At 33.5% G+C, this 22,582-nt stretch overlaps 2 protein-coding genes across 4 annotated transcripts in view; one reads left to right on the top strand and one right to left on the bottom strand.

The window, feature by feature from the left end:
* The window catches only part of LOC123673051, a 928,323-nt gene that overhangs the window by 573,172 nt on the left and 332,569 nt on the right, over positions 1-22,582 (top strand). The gene's annotated exons all lie outside the window — the stretch shown is intronic.
* On the bottom strand, positions 4,143-7,803 carry LOC123673157. Its single transcript, XM_045607611.1, has 3 exons — positions 7,372-7,803; positions 6,118-6,458; positions 4,143-4,910 (listed from the first exon to the last, which is right to left on the bottom strand). Exons 1-3 carry the CDS (start codon positions 7,458-7,460, stop codon positions 4,678-4,680), a joined length of 663 nt encoding a protein of 220 aa, XP_045463567.1. The 5' UTR covers positions 7,461-7,803; the 3' UTR covers positions 4,143-4,677.

Raw genomic sequence — 22,582 nt, 5'->3', positions numbered from 1 at the left:
TCCCATGTTCCATAATTTTCGTGTGCCATAAGTTCTTCGCTTATTGCATCTTGCCATCCATTTCCAATTTTCATGGCCTCTTTATAGTCTTTTGGATTTTCGGCTTCTGTCAAAAGACAATAAACATGGTATAATTCATAATCGTTGAATCTTGACGGTATTTTTGTTTGTCTTCGTGATGTTGTTTCTGTGTCACATAGCTTGTCTTCTTGCGGTTCTCCAATTACATAGTTTTCTTCATTTTTCATGTGGTTATCAGATTCTTGATATGATGTGTCATTCTCATCAAACTTGACATCTCTGGAAATAATGATTTTATTCATTTGTGGATTCCACAATCTGTATCCATTTGCGCTATATCCCACCATTCTCATTGGTGTTGCCCTGCTTTCGAGTTTGTCTCCTGAATTTGGTATTTTCACAACCCAAACTTTACTCCCAAATACTCTTAGCTTGCTCAAGTCAGTCTTGGAGTAGAAAATACTGACTGGTATCTTTCCTTGCAAAGCAGCTGTTGGTGATATGTTCAACTGGTATGCGGCACATTGAATAGCTTCACCCCATAAACTTCTAGGTAGGTTTGTTTCTGTAAACATAGCTCTTACCTTGTCTAATAATGTCCGATTGGCTCTCTCACTAACTCCGTTCTGTTGTGGTGTGTAGGCCAGTGTATACTCAGTTTTAATTCCTTTTTGTTTACAAAAATTTTTCAGTTCGGTACTTGTATATTCACCTCCTTGATCCATTCTTATTCTCGAACACACAAATCCTTTGGCTTTCATTTCTCTGATGTACTGCATTAGATTGAAAGGTGCTCCGCTTTTGTTCCTCAACAGGTATACTGTAACAAAATGTGAATGATCATCAATTATAGTTTGATAATACCTTTCGTCATTCAATGTAGGGGTTCGTATTGGCCCTCCAATATCTGAATGCAAAAGTTCCCCAACAGATTTCGGTAGTTGTTTACTCTCAAAAGGTTCTCTTGTTCCCTTGGCTTCTCTACATGGACTGCATGTGGTTTTTGGAGTTGGCAAATTCATCTTCTTCATATAACATTCCGAAATATGTCCCAACCTTCTATGCCATATATCTCCTGTTGCTACTAGGTTACATACTTCTTCTTGTAATTCGAATGATGCTATGTATAATTTGCCCATAGACTTGCAATTTATTATTGTACCATCCATACTTTCTATGAAAGTTTTGTTTTTATCAAAAATCACTTTTTGTCCTCTTTCATTTAACCTTTTCACAGACAACAAATTATTTGTCAAATATTGTACAATAAGAGCATCAAATCGTATGTTCCTGTTTTTATATATAACTCTTAGTGTACCCATTTTCTTCGCAATCAAAAAATTCCATTTGCAACCCTGATTTTCACTTCATTGTCTAGATTTCTTACATCTGTCATCAATTCTTCTACTTTTTCAGTGACAAGATGGTCAGTGGCTCCACTATCTAAAACAAAATTTATTTTCATATCAGAATATGTTATATTCACCTCTCCTGAATTGAGAATTTCTGAAATGAAGACTATTTCTTTCTCATCTGTGTTTTCCTCACTTGTGTAAGCTCGTCTATTGACATTTCTGTTGAATTTACCTCCTTTTCTCTGTGTGTAATTTCTTCTACCTCTACTTAAACTTGATACCTCATTTTTGTTCTTCTCCGGACAATCTCTCAGAAAATGATCTCCTCCACAACCATAACATTTGTAGTCTTTTTGATTCTTCTTTGTTAAAAATACTGTGTTTCTTTCAGTGGGTCCCTGCAAATCTTTGAGCTTCAGTTCTGCATCCAAAAGTCTATTTTTTACAAATTCCAACGTTATGCCTGTGTTAACAGTTTCTATGGCTGTTATGACTGTGTCATATTTTTCGGGCATTGTTAACAATAACTAACAGACCTTATCACTTTCATCTAGATTTGCACCCGCTCCTTCAAGTTCTCTTAGCAAACTTTCAACCTTCATGAAATGTTCCTGTAGTTCATCAACTGTACATTTCATTTTCAGAAGTCTTTTCATAATGTACAACTTTGCTAGTGGACTTTTCCGTTCAAATATGTTCTTCAAAGATTGTAACATCTCAAGAGCAGTTTTGGCATCCTTGATGTATTCCAAGTGTTGATCAGACATACATTGAACTATTGTACCTTTGGCTTTTGAGTCTGATCTATCGAATGCTAACATATCTTTCTGACTGAGTTCGTTATATTCATCCTGAGTGGTTCTTAGCACGTGACTCACTCCTTCCTTGTCCAGCAGGATTTCTACACGAAATCTCCAATTTGAATAATTCGTATTCATCAATTGAGGAAATGACAGTGATACTGACGACATTTTCTTGCCTTTTTCTTACTTTTACTCTTCCGTTATAACCTCCAATTTTCCGGTAGATTTTTTTATTCTTAAAAAATCTTGTTTTTCTCCAAACCTAAATATCAATCTGCATGTCTGGTCCCATAACCTGTTAAATTATATTTAGGATTCGGAATATTTTGTTATAATTTCAGTAAAAAACTTGGTTTGAAAATAAAACTCTTTCATTACGTATTACGACAACTTGTACAACTGCTACAACTTGGTTAAGTCACAGACATTTATTGAAATGTCATATACTATGTTGACCATAGAATTAGCAGGTGGGTATGTTCAACAGTGTAGTGTAGCATCTTTTTGCAAGCTTGTTCCAGGAGAGCTGCATGCGATCATTTTATTCAAATGTTTTTGATTTTCGGATATCGGAAAAAAAATAGTATCAAGCAATTGGATTCGAATAATTGATGAATAACTGTCATTCAAAATCGATTCTTTCGGTGGTAGTCACGATAAGTATAGAACCAAGTTCAATGATTCACGACAACCTATGATACATATAATACTAGTTTATATCGTTTTATGATTACCTCGGTAGTATGGTCGACTGGGAGGTTGACTGTGGTGCCGAGGGTACCGGGTTCGAATCCCGGCTAGGTCATGGATGTTGTACATGTCTGGTGGTGGACAATGCATTATTCTTATACTACGCGATATGGGTACAAAGCATTACTGCTGAGTCCAATAAAATAGAAAAAAAATATATCGTTTTATGTCACTGACGAGTATAATTAATGAAAGTAATTAATAAATTGGACTAAATAAGCACAAAGCTTCACAAATGAAGCAATGAATATTGATGCATTTCAATATTTTTATGAGATAGTTGGAACAAATCAAATGCTTCATTTCATAACAAATATCTTATAACAATAACAATGTCAACTTTAAATGAAAATTTTAGGTTAGAACATAGAACTGCTGTGTTTATATTTGGCATCACTCGAAATTCGAAATTCAAACTTAAAACCACAGATTACTATAGTCTGTGTTAAAACTTTCATAGGTGAATATTATTTATTTGAGATTTTAAGGTTAAATGGCAATTCCTGTAAACAACGATATCATATAAATGAAATATAATGAATGAATGGATATGAGTATCAGAGCTAATATGGATGGTAGCGAGCTCAATTCATTATAATTATCGAAAGTGAAATAGAAATCAAGAGAAGAATATTTAATCTTTAGCGTCAACGAAATTGGAATAACTCATTTATTTTATTATAAACACTACTTTGTTCAACAAATGGAATGTTAAACGTGAGTTTATGATGGTTTTTCTAATTTAGTAGCTTATTCCCAAGGTATATCTTATGCTTGAGAAAACTTCAGTGTTCCGGTTTTCAGGGGTGAATTAGCTCATTTTGAAAATTTTAAATGGCTATATCTTTTTGACAGGGCCGAATCGGAAAAAATGGTAAATGAAAAAAGTATTTCTTTTGACCTCAGGAACCTTCGGTTAAAATATGTGTACAAGTCAAAGACTCACCCTGTATAGTGTTATGAGGAAATAATAAACTGCTTTGGTGAAATTCATAAATCGGAAACTAAGTAAAATGAATGAAAATAATATTCATTTAGAAGATATTGTTATATCGATAACTGGAATTATCTATTTCTTAGTTACAATGAGACAAACATTCTAAGAATTTGTCTGGGAACTGAAATCAACTCAAAAAATAAAAATGTGGAAATATTTGATAAGTCAGTAAATTAGATATTGTGTGCGGGTACTTGATGAAAAAAAACTCATTGGAAAAATATATAACTATAATAAAAACACAAAACATCACATAACTAGGTCTGCAAACAAGGTATAACAAAACTTGATTAGAAAAACTCATTGAAAAAATAACTAAAATAAAAACACAAAATATCACATGACTTCAAGTCTGTTAACAAGGTACAACAAAAATTGATTAAAAAAACTAATTGAAAACAAAAATATATAATAAAAACCCAAAACATCACATAACTGCAAGTCTGCATACAGGGTGTATACCAAAACTTGATTAAAAAAAAACTCATAAAAAAATAACTATAATAAAAACACAAAATAGCACATGACTGCAAGTCTGCAAACAAGGTATAACAAAAATTGATTAGAAAACTCATTGAAAAAAAAATATAATAAAAAACAAAATATCACATAACTGCACGTCTGCAAACAAGGTATAACAAAACGTGATCAAAAAAACTCATTGAAAAAATAACAATAATAAAAACTTGATGTACAAAACAAAAATAAAATAAATACTTCTCAGTCTCAATACAATACTTTCAATATCAATCTATTTTTGCCGGTATTCGTTATATACCAGGGTTTTAATTCTAACCCAGTCATCATTCTGAAAACTTGGTGAATGCTTGGAAATGAAATCAATACATTCATGTTTTCTAGGAGGCTTCTTGTTCCTCACATGATTCTGGAAGTGTTTGAGTACTAATTGCTTCTCCTCTCCTGACCATATATGGCGTTTCTGTTTTGCTTTTTTACTTTTAGTGACCACGTCAGTTGAAGAGCCTTGAAATATAAATATGAAATAACAAATGTTAGATTATTCTTAAAACTTTGTGGGCTTTTTACAGCTATTATCTAAATAGAATTCATAAAACATTAAAATAGGCCTGCGTCAGAAGTTGCACTCTGTTTGTGAAGAGCAAATTAATTTTTGCCCCAGATATAAAACATTAATTACCTAATGAACTATTCAAAATATAAGGTTTACAAGTCTAGTTCAGATCTTTATCGGTGATCATTTAACAGAACGGTGAAGAATAGGAAAAAGCAAAGCACAAATAAAATGAAGTAAGAAATCTACCTCATAAAAACCTTAATATTCAAGATTTTAGTCGTTTCATGAACAGGTTCAGCTTTTGCAAGATATTTCAAATGAAAACATGCTGATGATGAGTGTAGGTAAGATACTCAGGATGTCTCGTGGAAGTGCTAAGCTTTAAGAGAGAAAGAATATTTTCTGTTGAGTAACGAAAAAAAATTGATCCTACGCACTGACGAAGGTGATTTTCCTCCGAATAATGAGTAATATTATTTCTGTGTCCATTGCCTCGGCTTCTATAAATTCTCATTTTTGGTGACATAGACAAATATGTTAGACATATCCCAACAATAATTTCCAACAATCCTACCAACATATGTCAAATGCTCTAATATTCTCAATTAACACCGTATTTACTTAATAGGAGAAGAAAAAACGACGTTTTCGATAAAATGAGACCAGATTATATCAGCTTCATTTTGGAGCCCCCTATCATTCGTTTATATAGAGAATTTCATATAAAAAATCATAAAAGGAAGAAAATGAATACAGTAGCTTTCATTAGGAACAATGAGAGGGCCAGTTTGAAAATATTCATTACGAAATCTAATACTATAACTTCCTTGCTCGATGCTCTAATGCCTCATCATTGAGCTGATTGTCGCAGCAGCAGAAGTGGTCTGCATGAATTTGATACCCATCAAAAAGTTTTTGTGGGAAGGCAAAAGTCACAAATAATCCCGGTCAATTAGGAAGAACAAGCTAGGTGAAGAAGATTGAAAAAACAATTCGAACATTAGAAATCACTGGTGTAACGAAGTTTTCACTGCACAAAATTACATTCATGACTTGATCCACATTTCGGAAAAATAATTCTTTCTTCCTAAACATACAGCTCAAGTATGTACCTACAGCTGAAAGTTATTTTTTAAAATAGAAAATGACACTCACTGTTTGATTGAAATGTATTACTTGTTTTTTCGCTATCCATTTCATTCATATCTCCGCAATCCATTCCATTCATATCTTCGCAATCCACGTCATTCATATTTTCGTAATCCATTTGACTCATTGTATTTTTGTTATGGTCTGTTTGACTATTGGTTTCTTTTTCATTCACTTCCTTCTCACACTCTTCGTCTTTGTTATCTTCTTTCTGTTCAATTTCCAACAAATCTTCGGAGATTTCAATATCTGCGAGGCTCTTTCCTTTGAACTCTTTTCCTTTTCCCTCATTGAGCAGTAATAGCACCTTTGCAACCTTTGCCGTTTGATATATATCCTCTGGCAATCTGTAAAACATAAAAAAGGCGCTGACGTATTGAAGTTCACGAAGCTATCGAACGCTCGTTCCAATTTTTTTAGAATATAATTCATTAAAGAAAAGACCAGGCAGCATCCTATCGGAAAAATCGTCACTGGTTAATTTTTATGTATTTTTCGTATATTGCACAATATGACCTTCCAAACAAGAAAGACCATGGGCCAAAAACATTCATATGACGAGTTTTTGAGATATAGTAGAATTAGAAGTTGGAAAATGGCATTTCTTCGAAGTTACATTTCTCGTTGGAAATAATCTCGAATGAAACTCTTTTGCGCAACAAATATTTCTTTCCACAAGGTAATAATTCAAGATTGGTTTGCTATATTTCTATGATCCGTATTGAGCATCATATGAACCATAACTTTTCGAATATCTCGAACAAAAACCAAGATATAGCGAAGTATTTGAAGTCATATCTCAAGAAACGCTCTACAACTCAAGAACGAATCAACATATCTATTATCTCCTTCCTGATATCTAATTATTTCGAAGAAAAAGATCCGGGTCTTCGAAGATTTTTTCTCTGAGTCTTATAGTTCTTGAAATGCTCTCAGTGAGCATCGAATTTAGACACCCTGTAAAATGACAAAATAACAATAAGTGAATACCAACGTGCCTCTTACCGTTAATTTTTATGAAATTTTCATTGCATTATATTACCCGGTGTATCTCAAAAACTGGTCATAGCAAAGCCAATACTGTTTGACATTATGATAGTGTACTGAAACTAAGAGCAATGACAAAAATTTGGAAGATTCCACACACGACTTTTTCAATTACAGGTTGAAATATGAACTATATCAATTTAATTTCGAATAATGTTTGAATCAGCTCGTATCTAACAAAAGTTTTCATTAAAATCAGTCTTGAATTATTACCTAATGGGTAACCAGTACTTATTTCTTGCGCAAAAGTGTTGCATTCTACATATTTTTCTACGAGAAATGTTACTTTTAAGAAATGCCATTTTACAACTTCGACATCTGTCATATGATTGAGTGTAACCTATGGACTTTATTGTTTAGCTGGTCCTTTTCAACAAAATATGACGAATTGAAAAAAATTATCCGGTGACTATTTGCCCATTAGGATGCTGCCTGGTAGGGACCAGGTGGTCCAAATAAGCCAAATAAGATTTCACTGAAATGGATTGAACATAATTCAAGTTCGAATTCAAATTCTCTATGTTAACATAAATTTTGAGAAAACACTTGAAACATTTCAGATCCGAATTTCATTTTATTTAAATACAGTTATGAGGCCTTTCTCATAACTCTTAAAACAATAAAATGAAATTCGGAAAATACTGCGTATTCTTGAACGATCTGCTAGAATAATCAAAGAACTACAGCTATGAAAACATTGAAATTATTGTACTAGTTTATGAGCATATAAAATGTGTTTTTCGAATTTTTATGTTAACAGAATTTGAATTTGAACTCGAATTACCTTCAATTCATTTCAGTGAAATCTTATTTGGCTCAAATTTCAAAATTAAATTAGGTGACATCTAACAATCATGCATAAATGATATGGAATAAAACTTGAGGAATTCTAATGGTAGGTACATAAAAAGTAATACTGACCGATAGAACTACCTAAGTGTCTTTTCTGTGTGACCCATAAATGTGGCTATTTGCTGCATCTCATCATCTTCAAAATTCATTATCTGAAGTATAGTAGCAATTTGTTTACGGAATCTCGTGCTAGTCAACGTTTCCGGGTTTTTGGCTCCACACATATATGCATATTTCCTTATTACACTCGGGCCACTTATCCATCTGTCTGCACAATCCGGATTCGCAAAAAGGTAAGGATTGCTTTTGGGAACTATATCAGTCTCATCTCGTACCCTTAGAATTATTTGGATATATCTTTGTATCAATTTCGTGAACAATAAAGGAACAGGTTTACTTCCTTTTCCAAATACAACTACCCTTTTAAATGCAGAACATATCGTTTTTTCGTCATCAGTTAGAGCATCCATCATTTCTTTTTGATTGATAATTGTTGTTTCTGCTTGATATGATTTTATTTCCAGAAATTGAACTTCTCCCACCCTTTTCCTATTGAAAATCATAACTTGGACCAAAATGCATTCTATCAACACTTTGTAATCTGATGTAGAGTTGATGTCATTTTCCAAGTTATCATATGCCTCTTGTGCTTTGTTCATGATGAAATCATTAAGCACTTTTACATCTTCCGTAACAGGAAGTATCTTAGGCTTGCTCACTTTGATTTCATTCAAAACCTTATTTGCTAGACTGGAAACGTCGTTACACCAGTGATGTGTAATCATATCCTTCGTTTGCGATATCTGATTTAATCTTTTTTTCCTTTCTTGTTCATCATAAGTGAACAAGGGATTATTCGTGAGTATTGCTTTCTTTGCAACATCACACAAAAATTAGTTAGTGCCAAAGTGTAGGGCTAAAGATGATGCTGTGAAGGTTTTTTTGTTGCTATCAAATCCGCACACTACTTTGGCTGCTGCGACAATCAGCTCGTAATGATGAGGCATTAGAGCATCAATCAAGGATTTTATTGTGCTTGATTTTGATATGGCTATTTTCAAACGAGCCATTTCCCTCATCCTATTGGAAGCAACTGTGTTCATCTGCTTCCTTTTATGCTTGTTTATATAAGATTCTCCATATAAGCAAATGAGAGGGTCCGATTTCGCATTTAAGCTCACATCATCAGGTCTCATTATGCCGAAAACGTCTTTTTTAATTATGCTTTTATTGAAGAAATTACCGAGTAATCCGGTGGTTACCAAAAAAGTTTGCGCATTTGACATGTGCTGATTAGATTTCCCGAAATCTTGATTTGGTTTTGCCTTGCAACTTTTCTTATGCCTCCATAAATAAGTTTTTTTATAAAATCCAAGGCAGTTGACACAAGGTAAGTATTCACGATCATTAGTATTAACAGCGTTTTCACGTAGTGGTTTGAATTTTTCTTTTTCATTTTTGAGAAGGAAGTATCCTTTTTTTCTCAGAGCCATAATTGCACATCTTCTCTCATTACTGCCAAGAGGCATTTTTGATATTTTTTTTACACTTTCATCCTCACTATGTTTCCGTTCTAAATGTCTTGCAAAATGCCCAACCTCTTCGAAACATAGTGGACAAAGAACCTGATTATCAGGATTTTTTTTTGTCTTTCGTTTATAGATCTCAGCTTGACCCTCGTCTTCGTGGTTGAATTCTTTGGACACATCTACTTCTGCTTAGTGGATATCGTGGTTTATGCTCTGTAATCATAGTTAAATTAAATCAATGGTTTTGCAAAAATGTAAATCAATGAATTAATTATTATACGTGTTCGTTGCCTCTATCGATTTTAGATAATGCAACACCTTGTTCTCACATTTGATTTCCCCAGAAGCCTATAAATAATTGCTTTGTTTAGCTCAACTTTCATTACTTGATATTAAGTATTCATAAAAGTCGTTAACTCTCATTAAAAGCGCATTCCTTCCAGAACACGATGCTTTTATCTAGACTTTTTATTTTTGTGCGCATGTTCCTAATAGTGAAGCCTACTATCGTTTTGCCAACACACATATTTAAGTGTATCGCGGTTTTGCCCAAATGTCTGTAATTTTCGAATATCGAGCCGAAAATGGTCTCAAAAGATCAAAAGATCTGATGAAGAATACTGGGTCAAATTCAAGTGAGTCCGTTTTTCCGGCCGTCCGTACCCACAATAACAAAATAACTGAACTTGAGGATTCTACTTTATGCAATAGATTAGTATTAGGTGTCCGCATATCTTGGTTGAATTCGATAGTGGACAAGGGTTCCGGAGTTACGAGTATGTGAAATTTGGTATCCCAAATAACACAAAAAATACCTTTATGATCGATTTGAAACTTGAACAACATTCGGAGAACGCCAAAACAAAATAATTCGGAAAATTTTGTGAGAATTGTCAGTTTGGAAGAATTTCAAAAAATTCGAAAATACTCTATATTTCATAATAAATCGTCAGCTGTCGACTGAATTTGATGTGTTTATGTATATTGAAGCAACCAAAATTTCGACAATGTTAACCTTTACGAGAAGTAATGGAGTGTTTCCTATTTGATGAGAATACAGAAATACAAAAAAAACATTCCGTAGAAAGGATATTTCCTTTGAGTTCTTTAAAGAAATCTATGAAGGATAGAATCGATGTCATAATGCAAAAATATACAAAAAAGTGGAACAACATCTGTTTTTAAAAAAATTACTAATTTCACCAAAATCAAATGTAACCAAAAAAGTAAAACTAGACTGAAGATTATTCTTGATTTTTGTTTGATGCCAATGTATGAATCGGTAGAGAGAAAATGAATTATCGTGTTTAATCAGAAAAAAGGTTCCATTTTACCGGAATAATGTCATTAGTCCAAACGGTCTAACAAAAATTATTTTCAACAACAGAGATTTTATATTTATATAGTTTCAACCCGCAACTTAATTCGTGTGAAAGACCATCTTCAAGCGACTTCTAACTCTTTTCCACTATTGTATTGTATTCGATTTCAATTGATTTCCTTCAAAATGACCTCAATTTATCTATAGAAAATGTAACTTCACCTTTTCAGTACTTACGGTGATTACCGAGGATCATACAGATGAAAATTTTACTCTTATTCGAAGCCTTAACTAAACCCCGATAAAAACCCCGTTTATTCCTAATAGCCCAATCAATTTGTGCTCGCACTAGAAAGTTTTGATTTCTTCGGTTTCATGTTTTTTCGGGGTGCTGCATCAGAATCTAAAGTTTTCCACCAAAATTTCGAGAAGGAGATTTGAAAAGAATGCAAAAAAAAGGTGAAAGAATATCGGCGATTTTTACCTATACATAACATATCAAAAAATTGAATTTGAGTCCTTCTCGGTTGTAAAAATACTACGACTGTGTTATCACGTCAATATATTCATTGAAATCAATATAAATAAATAAACTAAATTTCAGAAAGTGATTTTAAGAATGCTTTTTTTTAAACTGATGATGGATTTATGAAACCTAGATTGGATTGGAAGAAGAAAGTATTGAGTAAAAGACATGTCATTGATAATAAATAAAAGTTTAGGAGTGGAGAAAGTGGGTTTTTGTAGAGACAGATAAAATATGCCAATGTCATTTGAGCCAGAATAGTTGATCGGACAAAATAGCTCAAAAAAAAATTTGTTGAAAATTTTATTCTCTTTGTTTTGGTATAGGAAACACAGTCACGAAAAATTCAAATAATTTTTTTTTTGCAATATTTTCAATGTTCCGTCACGATTTTGTTTGCAAACCTCAGATTCGGGTTGAACGCCCCAAATAACGTAGGAAATTGAAGAAATCAAAACTACCCCAGAACTTTCCTTCGAACAACATATATAACGTATCCTTGATTATTCAAGTCATGTTTTGATAAATCAATTTAATCCGTGAATTTTCCATAGTTACGGCAAATTGATAAGTGAATATACTACTTGACGACGTGGTTTAATCGTTTTGGTGTTTCGCCTCCTGCAATATTGTGATCAGTGACGTACCCAAGGGGGGGATAAGGGGATATATCCCCCCCAGGAGGAAAATCCATTTTATGTAACAACCTTATATATCACAATCTTATTATCAGTGAACAAACTGCAATGGAAAACTTCTTCAAAAGAAGGAAAATTTGAAAAATTTTTTTCTTTATCCCCCCCCCCAAGGCTTATGTCTGGGTACGCCACTGATTGTGATCAATTCTACAGTAACATTTTTGGACGTTCGCCAAAAAAAAAACTGTAGGCCCATCTATCCGTTGTCTAGTGGATCCCTTTGAGCTAGATAAAAAATAATTTGGACAATTTCGGGCTCGATTCTTATGAGAATTAAATTGATGACCGCAACCTCATAAATTCAACTGATTTCAAGCCAAAAGGAAACAACCGATGAACACGAAACAAAAACATTCTACAGGCACTTTTCAGTAGAATCCATTTTTGTTATCATTCGTTTTTATTGCAATTAATTTTTAAAGTCACAATACAAACGTGTGTTTTTTTTACATATAAATCATAAAAATTTCTATGATTTTTTTCCTTCTTGAAAAATTTATAGCATGATAAATGAATTCCTCATCAAACATTAAAAATCATCGGACGTTCAAGTTTCACACATCAAATCAATCAATTGTCTATCAATTATAATCTGTGGACTTAAGATAATGAAGAAAGTTGGTGGCCACCAAGATCTCCGAATTTGATATCGTTAGATTTGTTTCTTTGGTCACATTTAAAGAACACCATTAATCAGTTGAAAATATTTTCAATGAAAATACATGACACTGTTAAATACGGAGAACTTGGTGGCAACCGAATATTTTAATTATCTGAAGTTCACAGATTATAATGGATCGGCACTAGGGTGATTTGCCATGTAAAACTGATTTTTTTTGACTATTTATAGAGTTTGATGAGCATTTCATATATCATATATTATCATTATGGAAAGGGAATGAAAAGCGATTTTATTTATCATAGATATTTTTATGATTTACATTTAAAAATCACATTATTGTGTTATAACTTTAAAATCTAATTGCATCAAAAAAATTTTTACACCAATGGATTCTACTGAAAAGAGCGCCCGTAGAATGTTTTTGTTTCATTATTATAGCACCAATTATAAAAAAGTTATATGAACTTTTCAGTATACTCCATATTCAAGTTACAGCTTGTGAACAGTTGAAGTTTAAAGGTTGCGGTTTTCACCAAATTAATTCTCTCAAAAATCTAGCTCGGAAATGAGCCATTTATTTTTCTAGTCCGAAAAAATTCTGAAATCCCCTCACTAGACAACGAATTTGGGACTGTATAATTACAGAAAAACAAACTGAAGGCTAGCAGGCAAACAGGCAGAAATACAGAAAAGCAGACCAAGAAACATATGAATTGGCAGATATACGGAAAGACAGACAGACCGAAGGAAGAACATAGATACACAAAGACAAAAAGACATACGGACGGAAGGACAGACAAAGAGAAAGAAGGATCGGTTGACAGACAGACAGATATACCGATATACTCGAATTTGAACCATGATTTTTCATCAGGTAATCGAACTGTATCATTTGAGATTATTTTTGGCTCAATATTCGAAAACGATAATTATTCACAAAAAACAAGCGCGCAAAAACTATTTTTTTCAACTTTAACATCTTGTGTAATTCGAATTAGGAATGCATATGTTGGGGGTTCTAGGGTAAAATTGGAATATTATATCTAGGAATAAATTTTGATATACTTACACTATTTTCCACTCTGTAATGATGACTCATCGGTGCACATTGCTTATTTTTATGAAGATCTCTTTCAATGTCGATACCTGCAGAAAACATTTTCAGTTGATTTATAAGTTCTATCACTAAAATGAGTGAGGTTTCTTATTATTACTTCAAACAATATCATAAACTAATGATATTTGCCTATAGAATAATATGAAACTATTCTTTAAAAATAATACTCATACCTGTCGCAATTTTCATTATTAATTTGCTTCGCGCGGATATAATTCATTCACTTCTTAACACAATTTATCCCAAGTAAACAATACTGCACTAACACGAACTTTGCGCGCCCTTTTTATCGAACAAAAGCGATCGAACCCGACGTGCGAGAACGCTCCACTCTGTATATATGGTATGCTATGGTAAATCAACGTTTGCGGTCCCTCAATGTTGTGGGCCGTAGATGAAAGGGAACTATTTCAATCTTAGATGTTTAATCTTTTCTTTATATAAACCTGAAACATTTGGCAATTCATACAAACCCGGTAAATACGGCCGTCGTCATGAGAAATGCTCATTTCGAATTTTCTGTACGCAGCTCAAAAATCATATATTTCAGCTATTTACATCATATGTAGGTGATTTATGTAACTAAGTAAAATGACTTCATGATTTGATTCTTCTATGAAAATTAGAATATTTCATTCTATGGTGCACCAACTCACTGAAAAGAAGTGAGAACTGGTCAGAACTACTGACACTAGAAAAGTATTTACCATATCGAAATTTTGCAAGGGATATTTTTTCTTCAAAACTAAATGGAAAACCTTAACAAAAGGTAATTCTTCAGATATATTGTTCAGGAAAGCAATTATCGAAGGAAGAGGTTATAAGGTTGTTATTTTCAATCAATAAAGTCCATAGATTGCAAAAAATTCAGTAAAAACCATTAAAAAGAGGTTGTAGATAATGGGGTGATTTAAAAAAAATACTTCTGCCCTTTTTAACCAGGAATGCAATCCTGAATCCTTTTATTTGATTACATACTTCTACAAACCATACCTCAAACCCGTTAAGCTAGCAGAATCATTTTCGAATATTTTATTTTTCTGAGGCCATAATTTTAGGATTATTTCAGGAGAATTCATTACTCTATTCAGAAATGTTTTGCTCTTAACTTGTCGGAAAAATCACGAGTTCTGCTAGCTCAACGCGAAACTAGCAGAACCTCCAAGCTAATCGATTTCTCATGGAAAATCTGATTACACCATAATTTTAGGCTCTTCTTAGGCTCACGTTTGAACCCATTACCAAATTTCTGAATTTACGGTTTCAAAAGAAAAATACCTGGATTCTGCAAGCTTTACTGTCAAGCAAACAGAAACCAATCCTAAAGAAACTCCCCAGAATAATTCAACTTACATAATAATTTTGGGATCAATTCAGGCAAATTCATTACCCTATTACGAAATTTTTTGAACCTCAGGTTAACTAGATATCCTGGGTACTTCTACATTCATTCCATACCGGGAGTAGGTACGTGAAAAATGCAAATCGAATATGAATATGGAAAAAAAATGATTACAGCATAGTTTTGGGCTAATTTATTATCCTATTACGACATTTTTTTCTCCTCAGTCTACCAAGACCTCATGAGTCCCACTACAACATTCATCCCTCGGTAGTGCAGTGGACAGAGATGTCGACTGTGGTGCCGAACGTACCGGGTTCGAATCCTGGCTAGGTCATGGATGTTTTTCATTTTCGGTGATCCCATAACGGCAGTATGTGAAAAATGCAATTCGAATATGAATATGGAAAAAATGATTACGTCATAATTTTAGAGCAATTTGAACTGATTTATAACCCTGTTAAGAAATTTTTGCTCCTCAGATTCCCGAAAATCTCATGAGTTTTACTACTACATTCATCCCTTAAGAGGGAATGGTACCACTTGACTGGTCAGTTCAAAACTTAAAGGGGAATAACTATTCTTGCAGATCACCGATTTATGGGGTTTTCTGATAATTCCTTCAAACAATGATCTGAAAGGCAGGGACGGGCTATTTTTAATTTGCGAATGAAAAAACAAAAAAAAAAGTTGGTAACTTTTCGTTTTCCGCAAAGGAATTGATGATATGGATGAAAGGGCTTATCACTGATTTATTTTAAAATTATTCGTGAAAAAAAAACTACAGAAAAACATTTCAAAAGAGCTGAAATCACTTCGTAATAAAAAAGAATAATCGACCGTCGTATAGTGCTGCCCCTACTGTATAAATTCGCAACGAATCACCAGATTCTTCAATACTACCTACAATTTGATAATTCCGGCAACGTTGCTGCGTTATGAATCAGTTCTCAGTTAGAGTCGTAAACAGTATTAGGTGAATAGAAAGATTTCCAGCTTGTTCGTTTCTTTTTGAAAGCTTGAAGGTATGAACAGATCGACGCGGGACTTCGGGAACGGGAGCGATGCGTTCAGCGGGCAGATTGCATAGCATGTACACCTACGCGAAAATAATGAGACACGATTATTAGTATGAATCTAAAATTATGTATGAGAATGACAGTTTTTCGGAGGAAGAAGTTTTACTGCTCAAAGCCGTTGATTTCCATCCCACAAAAGTTTCTTTCCCTCTCCCGCAGTCACGCGTCGGTCTGTTCATACCTTTATTCAGTTTAGTTAGCTGTCAATTCTTTTCGATATGGGTAACAAAAGATTCAAGGATTTATTTATTCTGATCCTATTACTTGCTTTTTGGGAGTATCATGTAAAAATATCAAATTTGATTTCTACAGGAAAACAAGAAGAATCTTATTAGTTCATGGTCATTCTTATGATGATACCTACTATTAGTTTTTTAATCATGCATAATCTGTTTTGTAAATATTCATTCAATACCAATTCATCTTTCAGTGTATGGGAAAGAGATTATGTTCATGCACAACATGAAATAACATTTCAGTTGAAATGGTAGATAATTATATGGTAATATTGAAGTTCAGTACTACGATGTGAGTCAATTTCTGAACATGAGAATTTTTTGAAATTTGAGAACCTTTTATTGCCTTCAAAATAAATAGATCGTAATTCTGAGCAAGGAGAATCAATGCGATATTGCGATATAACAACTGATTTTTGTACGAAGTCAATTTCTGAAAATGAGAATTTTCAAAAAAGATTTCAGTCGTTTTTTTGCCTTCCAAATTAATGGATCGTGATCCTGAGTATGAAAGATCAATAAGTGATATAAGAACTGATTTTTTACCAAATTTCATGTTTATAGTTTTCATATCTTTCGAGAATAATCTCATTAGTACGTGGTCATTCTAATAATTATGACAACTATTAGTTTTTTTAACCATGTAAATTTGTTCCGTAGATATTCAGTCAATCCCAATTTATCTTTCAGTGTATGGAAATGTGATTATTTTTATGCACAACAAGAAATAATATTTCAGTTGAACTGGTTGGTAATTATAGGGGAATATTGAAGGTCAGTACTAAGATGTTATTATTGTTTAGAAATTTCTTGATTCTGCATAGTCAATTTCTGAAAATGAGATTAGAGTCCTTTTTTTCTCTTCAAAATTGTTGGATCGTAATCCTGAGCATTGAGAATTAATGCGATATTTTGACATAACAACTGATTTTTGTATGTAGTCAATTTCTGAGAATGAGAATTTTTTATAATTCCATTCTTTTTTTTGCCTCCAAAAAATGAATCGTAATCCTGAGCGTCCTGAATATTAGAATCAATGCGATATTGCTATATAACAACTGATTTTTGTACGTGGTCAATTTTTGAAAATAGGCTTTTTTTTCGAATTCCAGTCCTTTTTATGCCTTCAAAATTCATGGATCGTAATCCTGAACATGGAGAATCAATGCGACATAACAACTGTTTTTTGTACGAAGGCAGTTTGTGAAAATAAGAATTTTTGAAAATTTTAGTACTTTTTTTTTGCCTTCAATATAAATGAATCGTAATATTCAGCATATTGATCAATACGATATAACAACTGACTTGAAATGAATATTGGTCATAAATGCCCATGTTCCATCATTCATCCGATATCATATTTGAATGACCATCATATTGATGGTTCATTTTGATTTGGCTAACCATAATGAGCAAAATCAATATTTTGCTCAATGAATGTGACCCGCTTATGTGAAAAGTTTCGGTGCATTTGTTTTGATTTTTTTTATTATTTCACTAAATACGTTTTTGAATCAAATTAATTTTCGTAAGCATGAAGGAATCTGAACAAATTTAGCATATACATTTTTTCTCGAACCCATCTGATAATAGTCGATCCTAACTGATATTTCTCACAACTTCGCAACCCTCTCTAAAATCGGTTTTATTGCCCATCATAAAAAGCGAGTTATTTCTTTCAAAACATCTGGTCAATCCGTCCTAGAAAGATACCTAATACCATCTCTGTACCTGTCTTTCGAGCTCGAAGTTGCTGCATTGCCAAATGTTCGAACAACCGTTCGTACAGTTCGCTGCGATTTCATTGGCTGGCGTGTAAGAATTGAATGCAGTCAAACGTATCTGAATTCTTACATGTGGTAGAAAAGGACGGAAAATCAGAAGAACGTTTGAGATTGCTCCACTCATCCTGAAAAGTGAAGACTTCTCAGAGGGGCTGGAGGGCGCTGAATAGGTAAACTTTGACAGATGCGCTCAAACGCACGTGGTACCATTACCTCTTAACGGCATAACGTGTAAAATGTATATCGAATATGGAAAATCTGATTACACGTCATTTTTAGGTTCTATTAAAACTATTAACAATAAACGTTATTATTTAATAATTTAATTTGAATAAAGGATTTCGAGATATCATTGGTACTGCCGGATTCATTCTTTACTGTAGAGGGTATAATCCAATACGCGCTTTTTCAATATCAATCAAATAATGTATTCGTATAATGTTACATTCAAATAGAAATAATGGAACTATCTTCAAATCTTTCAAAGTGTGCCAGTTTTTCATACTATCTGGGTGGTCGAAGAAATGCGGATTTAGATGCATTCGAATTGTATTCACCAGAAACCAGTCAGGGAGTCAGGTTTATCACTCTGGGGTTGAAAAATAACAGTGGTGGGATTCTGTAACGGCAAGGCGAAGCGAAAACGTGACGAAACGACAGTTTTGCTCGGTTCGATATTCTGTAAAGGGATTCGGCAATAGTCGTGTTTGCCGAAGCAAAGAACGACCTCATGACGATAACGAAACATTTTAGGGTTCGTTGTCATTACGAAAAGTCCGACGACGTTTTTGATTGGTTTACGTTTACCACGTGACCAAGTCTTAAGCGTCATATTATGACACTTGAATGATTTCGATTTCGAGGTTATAATTTTGAATGTTTTGCTCCACAATATCACAATTCTTAATATTAAGTTTGAAATTCATTCTATTAATTATTGAAAAATTGCGTTATGAAAGTTATCTTCAAGAAAAGAACACACACATTTCTCAAAAAATTTCCCTTTATTTTGGGTCTTCTCAGAATCATTAGGGAATTTAATTCTTCCTTGGAATACATGGTTAATCAATTTAGTCACTTCACTAACACAACGACTGACCATGGGTTGACTTACTGCTAGCAAATATTCTTGTCCGCGTTGGTAATTTCCACTGACAAAAAATCTCAGAGTTATCAATATTCGCTGTTCAAATGGCGTTCTCGTGTTCCTCCAATAATTATCCATAAATGGTTTCAATTCATCGAATAGAACGTGAACTAAATGTTTCGACAAACGGAAAACGTCTATGAATCTCTCATCCGTTAAGTTAAATGGATCACTTCTATCTCGAAGAAATCTATTCTCCTCTCTTGTAAGAGTTAGACGAACTCTTCTTGAGATTTCCTCGTCGATGATCAGAATCATTGAAAACATGATGAATATTTCTTTAAACCTATACACACTATTAGTTGACTCCCCGAACTTATTTTGTAGTATGGGTAGGTTTTGTAACTGGAATAAGAATGAAGGTTTTAAATTATAACCCATTGAACGAGGTTCCATTTCGAATTTCTTCCAGTGCTCAAATAAGACTTTTTGTAATACTCAATATTTGCATTCAGGTGCTGTATTCAATTAGCTAATTCATTCTTAATGATAAACTAAACAGTTTAAAATGGTATGAAACCCTTTGTTAAGTAACTTCCAATGAGAGTCATAAATCAAAATATAATTTCTGACAATACTCAAGTTAAATACTGTGGATTATTCAAAGGACATTACAGCTAGAGTCCATAAAAGGGACTCTTATCTCATTGCTCTTATTAGAGATTATCTCAGGTACCTCATATGTCAAAACCTGCAGAATCCTACAGTAGCTTAAATATCTACTTATTTGCAACGTTGCCAATGTTCCTTCGTGTAAAGTCGGTAAGCTCCGACAACGAAACTAAAAGCGTAAAGATAACGAAACGATAAAGAAAAAGACGCTTACAGAATACCGCATTCGCTTCGCTTAGCTTCGCTTCGTAACGTTATCGCTTTCGTTTGATATGATAACGAAAGTTACAGAATCCTACCCCAGATGCGGGTGTAAGTCGCTTCGACCGGCCTGGTGTGTTTGCTATTTGATGCGTAATATGTAGAAACATGACCAGATGGGGAGTGTTTCGTCAATCTCTGGAAGACAAAACATTGTGAACAGGGTACGTGTTATTGAGCTATTTGAAAAAAATGGAAAACTGATATACAGGCTGAATCTTTTACTCGAACATACAGGGTGTCCCGGGAAGAATGCGACAAACGGATAGCATGAAATAAGGTAATCACTCTTAAGGGAATGTTTATTGCCCACCCTGTATGACCGTGCCAAGCAGAGATTTAGATTTTTTTTTGTGAATCAATTCTTGGTGTACGCAAAAACGAAAAAAAAACATAATGTTCACGTACAGGGTGATTCAATATTCACGAAGATAGAAAAGATCTGAAATTTTTCTAGTCCGGATCTGATTTACTTGATTTCAGAAATATTGAGGGAAGGGGATAGTCAAGAATTACAAAAGTTCAAAATTTGAAATTATTCGGTCGATTAGTTAAAGAGTAATTGAACTGTGAAATTTCAGTCAAACGATGAGCATCACCCTGTATATCCCAAACGAAGGCACTCAGGCGATTGAAACCTTTTGATACGAGTCCTCCATGATGACCTTATTTCATGGTATCCGTTTGTCGCATTCTTCCCGGGACACCCTGTATATTTCAACCGAAGATTCCAGAGGTCAAAAAAACCACTATGAGCCAAAAGTAGGGTCCAAGCAAAAAATGGTATATTTATGATTTTCAATATGGGAATGAATAGTGATTTGTTATTTGACTCAAGCAATACAGACTTTTCATTTTTTTTCTATTATTGAATATATTTAGCCATTCAGAGGGTCGTTAATATCGTTATAGGAGCCGTTTCTAGTTGAAAATTCATACCTTTTTTTTTAATAGGAAGGTACCGTGTTCTGCTTCTAGTTCGTGGTAAACAGAAAAAAACTAAATCAAATGACATACTCCATATAGTTTGTCAGGCCACCGGGAGGGGGGGAGACTGCGATTTTGGCAGTATTTTCTAGATAAAAATTCATAACTTTTTTCTTTGAAAGAAAAGCGTGTTCTGGTTTTAGTATATTAAACAGAAGAAAACTGAATCAAATGACATATTCCATATAGTTTGTCAGGCCTCGGGGAGGGGGAAGACTGCGATTTTGGCAGTATTTTCTAGATAAAAATTCATAACTTTTTTCTTTGAAAGAATAGCGTGTTCTGCTTTTAGTATATTAAACAGAAAAAAACTGAATCAAATGACATACTCCATATAGTTTGTCAGGCCTCGGGGAGGGGGAAGACTGCGATATTGGGGGTATTTTCTACTAAAAAATTCATAACTTTTTTGCTTGAAAAAGTACCCTATTCTGCTTGTAGTATGTGGTAAACAGACGAAAATTGAATAGAATGACATACCACACATATATAAGAGGAAAACAGAAGAATTTCCAGGCTATACGATACGCTGTAAGCTACAATAAAAAAGAGAAGAAAATGATTTAAAGAACACATAAAGCAGATTCACTAAGTTTGAACATATTGAGACTGAAAAGCAATTTAAACGAGTTTGAACAAAGGATAATTTATTCGAATTCAAAATTTTCCACATCCTCAATACATAACACCTATTGCTTTCATCTGCAGTTTTAATGCTTGAAAGAGGTCTAATGACCAGAACCGGACGTGTTTTAGTGGTTATTGAAAATGAAGCATTAAAACGTACTGAAAATTTTATAAAATCATAAAATCTATTCTACCATCTATTTTTCTCGATGTTTTGTCGCGATAAATTCCACACCATTTGTATTGTTTGTCCTGCTTTTTATGTAATCAGTCAAAAAAATGTCGATCAAATACAACGTCTTACAAAAGTTTCGCTGTGGTCTCATTAAACACAAGATTTTTCGACGGGGAAAACCCACATTACCGAAATTTCAGATATCTGATTTCATCAACGACCTCCAGATACACACATAATATAATCGCGATGTGGCGGATATATTGTGAGTCCAATCGAATAGATTCAAAGAATAATGGATACCAAGATGAAATTCGAGACAAGTCATTTCACTATTCACCCTTATACATATAAACCTAAAATTTCATCAACATCTGACAGATATTTTCTGATATTTCAAATTTTATCTAACATTTATTATTGATTCACTAGCGGATGTATTCATACCCATTCTGCTCATTTAATCGGTCCATTGCAGTGCTAGTGATTTTCAAATTTCAATTCATTGG

Source organism: Harmonia axyridis, chromosome 1, assembly GCF_914767665.1.
Source record: "Harmonia axyridis chromosome 1, icHarAxyr1.1, whole genome shotgun sequence".
In the NCBI taxonomy this organism is placed as follows: Eukaryota; Metazoa; Arthropoda; class Insecta; order Coleoptera; family Coccinellidae; genus Harmonia; species Harmonia axyridis.
This window is presented reverse-complemented; position numbering and strand designations above follow the sequence as displayed.

What these genes read in the sequence shown, in the direction of transcription:
- LOC123673157 (XM_045607611.1), bottom strand. Translation starts at nt 7,460, where the DNA reads ATGGCATTTCTTAAAAGTAACATTTCTCGTAGAAAAATATGTAGAATG. An exon ending in AAGTACTGGTTACCCATTAG is followed by an intron (nt 6,459 to 7,371) that starts GTAATAATTCAA and finishes TATGTTTTACAG; the next exon opens with ATTGCCAGAGGATATATATC. An exon ending in TAATACATTTCAATCAAACA is followed by an intron (nt 4,911 to 6,117) that starts GTGAGTGTCATT and finishes TTATATTTCAAG; the next exon opens with GCTCTTCAACTGACGTGGTC.